General features: G+C 39.5%; 1 protein-coding gene across 1 annotated transcript; it reads left to right on the plus strand.

The window, feature by feature from the left end:
- The first annotated feature begins 1,055 nt into the window (after nucleotides 1-1,055).
- On the plus strand, nucleotides 1,056-6,689 carry LOC132173392 (uncharacterized). Its single transcript, XM_059584889.1, has 2 exons — nucleotides 1,056-2,165; nucleotides 4,808-6,689. Exons 1-2 carry the CDS (start codon nucleotides 1,454-1,456, stop codon nucleotides 6,538-6,540), a joined length of 2,445 nt encoding a protein of 814 aa, XP_059440872.1. The 5' UTR covers nucleotides 1,056-1,453; the 3' UTR covers nucleotides 6,541-6,689.
- The last annotated feature ends 285 nt before the right edge of the window (nucleotides 6,690-6,974 follow it).

A 6,974-nucleotide genomic window follows, 5' to 3' on the forward strand; every position in this document is an offset into this window, starting at 1 on the left:
TGAACTATGGGAACGGATTGAATATTTGGGAGATGGAGAAATCCGAATGGGCCCGGGAAGGGGAAGAGAGGCGTGCGTTTCACCGCCTAGTTACTATCCAGGTGGAGTATTTTGCTTGAACGGTTGGACGTTTTTGAGGCTCACTCGCTGTGAGAAGCGTGAGACGGAGTAAGAAAATCAGCAGGTGGCCCCAGATAGCATTGAATCATGATTCTCCACTAATGGGAAAATGCGGGGGTGTAGCCTCTTTTTATCAGCGGGACCCGTTGTACGTGATGCAGCGGGACCGACGTCGCGGTACCTGTTGTCTGTCAATTGCGGTTGGTTGAATGGATGTTTTTTTATCAGCGCCCAAGCGGGGTGTAGCCTCTTTGACGTGGTGGGACCCGTTGCATGTGACGTGTTGTTTATGTGACGTGTGTATGTGATGTGGCGGTACCTGTTGACTGTCAATTGCGGTTGGTTGAATGGATATTTTTTATCAGTATTGTATTCTTCATGTTGATCAATATAAGCGACTCTGATTTATCCAAAAAAAAAAAAAAAAGTCTACGGGGACCGATGGTCTATAAAATTGAGGGGACTTCCCCAACTAGAATCCTGCAACACATCTACATACTACATGCTCCATTCTTTCTCCAAACTCATATTGTTTTCCGGAGAGCAGAGAAAAATGCCGTTCTTGGTAGAATTGCGATATGTAGTTCCCCCGCTCATCAATCTCACCCTTTTTAAGTTTTTCTTTGTCCCCCTGGCCAGAATGATCCGTCCAGTTGGGGTGGGACCCGCAAATTTGTCGTAGCAAAAAGAAGAAATAAATAAATAACTAATGTCGTTATCAACTAACGTCCGATTGCAAAAAATAGGTGGTACTAGTAATAATTACACCTAAGGAACCAGTGGGACCCAGGAAAAAGCTATCCCTTTAGAACATCAACAAAGGTCAACAAATCAGGAAAATGAGACGTCTCACGCGGATTTTCTTAGTAAAATTTTAAGTACCTGTTGCATTTCTCCTATAAAATTGTGACAGGGCAGCAGGGGGACTTCCCCAACTAGCATACTGCAACACATTCGCGATACATCCCAGATTCTTTCTCCAAACCCTCCCCGATTCTTTTTCCAAACCCTCCCGATACATCCCCCATTCTTTCTCCAACCTCATTCTACAACTTCATATTGTTTTCCGGAGAGCAGAGAAAAATGCCGTTCTTGACTTAAAAAAGATTAAAAGAGTAATACACAAAGGCTTTCAGAGAATTGAAGAAAAAATTTTGGGCTCTGCTGACGTGGCAGAGCTCCTAGCAAATTCAGAGGAAACGGTTTTCTGCGCCTGGTTCGGTTCGTCTGCACCTTGCTCCAGCGCGTGAGGGCGCGTCACATCGCCGACGACTCCGATTCCGGTGCCGGTGCTCCGGCGTCTCTTGGTCGTTGAAGTCTGCGGTTGTGATTTATGGCTAAACGTGCAAATAGGGGTCGTGGGGGGAAGAAGGTGTCAAAGGCGTCGTTGAAGGATGCTTCGGCTAATCTGGAGATGGCTTCGCGATCTATGGATTGTGAGGTGGATCTGAGTGATGAGGAAGAGATTTGTGATCACTTGACAAAGCTTTGTGAGGATGGGGAGGCTTCGAAGCTTGATGCTCAGAATCTGATTGATGCCCAGAAGCTTGATGTCCCTGTTTTGCGTGAGGCGGCTCCTTCTGTTTTGCGTGAGGCTATAGCGTTTACTTCTGGGTTACCTGAAGTTAAATCAGTGGCTGATGTTGGTGTTGAGTCTTCTGGTATGGTTGCTCAGAAAAGTGCAGTTCAAGATTGGAGGAAGTTGTTTCATAAGGAGAAATCTATAGGTACATTGCAGTATTTTGCTCCTTCTCTTGAAGATGGTAGAGTTGTAGTAAAGCCACCTAAGAAAGCTATTGAGGAAGGCATTTCAAAATGGTCTTCTTCTCTCGTTGGCCAGTTTCTTGATAAGCCCCTCCCCTATTATATTGTTAAACGCACTGTTGAAAATATTTGGGCTCAATATGGGAAGGTTGAAGTATATTTGCTGGAGAATGGCTTATATTTGTTTAAATTTGTTGATGAGAAGACACGAGATGAGGTGATGGAGGAAAAAGTTTGGCATATGGCTAATAAACCTTTGATCTTGCGTAAATGGATTCCTGGTATGCAACTTCTTAAGATTTCTTTATCTTCTGTTCCTGTTTGGATTAAATTACATAATTTGCCTATTGAGTTTTGGAATACTACATGTTTGAGTTATGTGGCTAGTGGTGTTGGTAAACCTATTTGTGCTGATTCTGTCACTGAGGAGCAGTTGAGGCTTGGTTTTGCTAGGGTTTTGGTTGAAGTGGATATGGATTCTAGTTTTCCTAAAGAAATTGAACTTGTTGGTGTTGATGGGGGAAGGGTTGTAGTTGGCATTGAATATCCTTGGCTTCCTGTTAAATGCAAGAGGTGCAAGTCATTTGGTCATCTCTCTCATACTTGTTCTAAGGTTGAGAAACAGGTGTGGCTTCCAAAAAAAGCTGAGCCTGTTCAGAATTTGCATGATGATTCTGTGAGGGAAAAGGTTGTTGAGGTGAAGAATGTTGTTCCTAAAGAAGTGGTTGAGACTAAATGGAATGTGGTTAGAGCTAAAAGAACCCCTGTTTCAAAGGCTACTATAAAGGATAGCAATAGTCATTGGACTAATTCTTTCCATCTTTTGGCTAGAGCTGATGGCAATTTTAAATCAGGTGAAGTGAGGGGTGTAGATGCTTTTTCTTCTCTTCAAAATGTTATTGAATCTGCTCTGGTGGAGGAGAGTGCAAGAGTTAAAGGGAAAGGTAAAATGGGTGAAGAGGAGGAGGTCTTGATGAGAGGTTTTTCTCCTACTTTATGAATTTTCTAATTTGGAATGTTAGGGGTTTGAATCACCCCTCTAAGTAGAAGGAGGTTGTAAATATGATTAAAAAACATAAGATTAGTCTTATTTGTTTGATTGAGACTAGAGTGAAGGAAAATAAGGCTGAAAAAGTTAGGGCTTGTATTGTGCCGTATTGGGATTATGTTTTTAACTATGATAAACATTTTTTGGGAAGAATCTGGATTTGTTGGAAAAATTCTGATTATGACATATCTGTTTTGGATAAAAGTGAGCAAAGTATTAATTGTTCCATTAAATTCCTTACTAGTAATTTCTGTTTGTTTCATTCTTTTGTATATGGAGCTAACCAGGGGGTGGATAGAAAGCATCTTTGGACTAATTTGTGTTCTATGAAGGCAAAAGTAGGTACTAATCCTTGGATGATTTGTGGGGATTTTAATGTGGTTCTTTCCTTGGCTGAAAAGTGGGGATCTGATAAGCTCTCTTCTTATGAAGTTGAATTTGGTCAGTGTTTGAATGATATTGAAGTTTTGGATCTAAATTTTAGTGGGTGTTTTTACACTTGGACTAATAAAAGTGAGGAGCCTCGGTTTGTAGCAAAAAAACTTGATAGAGTTTTGGCTAATGTGAATTGGATGAGTCTTTTTGGGAATACGGCTGTGGAATTCCTTTCAGGGGGCATTTCTGATCATTCTCCTATCATTATTTCAGTAGGTACTTTAAAAAGTTTTGGCCCTAAACCTTTTAAGTTCTATAACTATTGGTTAGAGCATAAAGGGTTTTTGGATTGGGTTAAGGAGGGTTGGAGTATTCAGGTTGAAGGAGTCCCAATGTTTCAGTTGTATGTTAAGCTTAGATCTGTGAAAGCTGTGTTAAAAGAGAAAAATCTGGTTTGTTTTGGGAATTTGAAGCAAAAAGTTATTCAAGCTCGAGAGAATCTGGACTTAGCTCAAAATAATGTTCTTGCTTCTTTTGGCAGTGCTGATAGTCTACTTAAGGAAAGGGAATATCTTCATGCTTATGTTTCTATTTCTAGAGCTGAGGAATCTTTCTTGAAGCAGAAGGCAAGGAATCAATGGTTGAATTTGGGAGATCAGAATAATAAGTTTTTTTATAAATCTCTTAAGGTTCAAAATGCAAAGAAAACTATCAACTATCTGTGGGATGAGTATGGCACAAAAGTGGATGATGTTGATCAGATCAAAAGGGTGGATGAAGACTTTTATATGAATCTGTTAGGTACAGATCACCTACACTTCACAGATGCCAAAGCAGCTAGAGTTAGGCAGCTTATTTCTGTTGCTATTTCCTCTGAACATGCAGCTACCATGGAGAAGGAGGTTTCTGAAGTTGAAATAAGAGATACTTTGTTTCATATAAAAGCCAATAAGGCCCCTGGTCCTGATGGGTTTTCTGCAGATTTTTTTAAGTCTACTTGGTCTATTGTGGATAAGGAGGTAGTGGCTGCTATTAAAGGTTTTTTTACTTCTGGTTTATTGCTTAAGGAAGTAAATGCTACTATTCTTTCCTTGGTTCCTAAAAAGGTTAATCCTTCGGCCATGGGAGATTTTAGACCTATTGCTTGTTGTAATGTTATATATAAATGCATTACTAAAATTTTGTCTAACAGGATGTTGCCTTTTTTGGGTGATTTGGTGAGCATGAACCAATCTGCTTTCATTCCTTCTAGGAATATTTCTGAGAATGTTCTATTGGCTCAGGAACTTGTGAGGGGTTATCATAAGGAAAAAGGAAAACCTAGGTGTACTTTGAAAATAGACTTTATGAAGGCCTATGATTCGGTGAATTGGAAATTTATGCTTCATTGTCTTCATTGTTTTGGTTTTCCTAATAGATTTTTGAGCTGGATCAGGGCGTGTATTACTTCTCCTAAATTTTCTGTTTGTATCAATGGTACTTTGGTTGGCTATTTTGAAGGTAAAAAGGGACTGAGGCAGGGTGACCCTATTTCTCCTTACTTGTTTGTTCTTGCTATGGAGGTTTTCTCTCGGATTATGGCTGCACATACTGGTGGTAATGTTGGTTTTAAATTCCATCCTAAATGTGAGAGAATGAAGCTTACTCATTTGTGTTTTGCAGATGATCTTTTGATTTTTTCAGAAGCTAGTTTGAGTTCTATTAAAGTTATCAAGGCTGCTCTTATTGAGTTTGAGAATTTGTCTGGGTTGAAAGCTAATCCTTCTAAGAGTTCTCTTTATTGTTCTGGAGTATCAGATAGAATGAGGCATATTCTATTAGATGATTTGATGATGAAGGAAGGTCATTTCCCTGTGAGATATCTTGGGGTTCCTTTTATTTCATCCAGACTTTCTGCAGCTGATTGTGGGGCTTTACTTAGCAGAATTTCTGGTCGTATAGATTCTTGGCTCTCTAAGAATCTTTCATATGCAGGTAGGCTCCAGTTGTTATCTTCTGTTCTTTACAGTTTACAAGTATATTGGATGGGAATTTTCATTCTTCCTAAAAAGATCATTAAAGCTATTGAACAAAAGTTCAATAGGTTTTTATGGAATGGGAAAGAAGAAGGTGTAGCTAAAGCTAAGGTTTCTTGGTCTGATCTTTGTTTTCCTAAAAAGGAGGGAGGTTTGGGCTTAAAGAAGCTTGAAACTTGGAATCAAACTTCTATGCTTAGGCATATCTGGAGTATATTTGCCAGGTCTGGTTCTATTTGGGTTGCCTGGGTTAGAGAAAATCTATTAAAAAGAAAGAGTTTTTGGAGTGTAGGTATTCCTCAAAATTGTTCATGGAGTTGGAGGAAAATTTTGAAGCTGAGATCTATTGCTAAAAGGTTCTTGAAGTTTGAAGTTGGGCATGGGGATAGCATTCATATGTGGCTGGATTTGTGGCATCCTGCAGGAGTTTTGATTGAGCAATATGGCTTTAGGGTTGTTTATGATGCTCAAAGTAATATTGAAGCTAAGCTGTCTTCTGTCATTTGCAATGGAGATTGGTTTTGGAGACCTGCAAGATCAGAAGCTCTAGTTGATATTCAAGCTAGGCTTTCTGAAGTTTGTTTAGGCCAATGTGATAAGCCAGTTTGGACTGCTTCTAAAAAGGGTGTCTTTGTTAGTGCAGAGACTTGGGAAGCCCTTAGAAAGAAGAATGTAGAGGTTACTTGGTGGAAGTTAGTTTGGTTTCCTCTTGCTATTCCTAAGCAGGCTTTTATTTTGTGGCTTGCTATGAAGGATAGGCTACTTACAGGAGAGAGGTTACTCAAATGGGGTTATAAGGGTGAGGTTCAGTGTTGTTTCTGCCATTCTCAACTAGAAACTCGTGATCATATTTTCTTTGAATGCAGCTTTAGTTCGAGAGTTTGGAAATATTGCATGTTTCGTTGTAAAATTGATATGCCTCCTGTGATTTGGGATGATCTTGTGCAGCTTGGTTGCAATAAGTGGGGAAAGAACTCTCTTAAGTGCTTGATTTGTCAATTGGTTCTTGGTTCTGTTGTTTATAATCTCTGGCGTACTAGAAATGAACTTAGACATGATGGTGTTCCAAAAACTGAAAAGCAGCTACTGAAGCAGATTTTCTGGGAAATCAGGGCTAGAATTGCTGTAAAAAGAGGTTTTCCTAGAACTAGGGAGAACCTTTTGTTGTGTTCATTGTGGAATTTGCCTTTTGCCATCCTCTGTAATGTTGGCTTGTAGTTTTGTTTTTTGTTTTTAATATGTAAGGGTTGTAAGGGGCTGTTTTGGTGTTGAGTAGTTGCTGGTTTTGTAGGTTTTTTGTTTTCCCCTGTCTTTGTAAGGGGTTGTATTTGTGTTTCAGTGTTGCTCTATTTTGAGCTTTGATTTTAATGAAATGCTTATTCATCAAAAAAAAAAAAAAAAAAAAAAGCTGATCACGACTTTCCAAATGGTTCCTGCAAAAAACGCAATTGACATCTCCTTTGTAACCCCAAGTCAACAACCTATCACTTGTAACAAGCCTCCCTTTCATAGCACTTCCACCAAGTAATTTGCTCATTTTTCTCCCTAAGAGCCTCCCAAGTATCTGAATTAATAAAAATACATTTCCTTGAAGCAGTCCAGATAGGATTATCAACAGGCCCCAAACTGATTTTCGAGAGTCTAGCTTGGAT

The sequence above is a fragment of the Corylus avellana genome, chromosome ca3, assembly GCF_901000735.1.
Source record: "Corylus avellana chromosome ca3, CavTom2PMs-1.0".
Classification (NCBI taxonomy): Eukaryota; Viridiplantae; Streptophyta; class Magnoliopsida; order Fagales; family Betulaceae; genus Corylus; species Corylus avellana.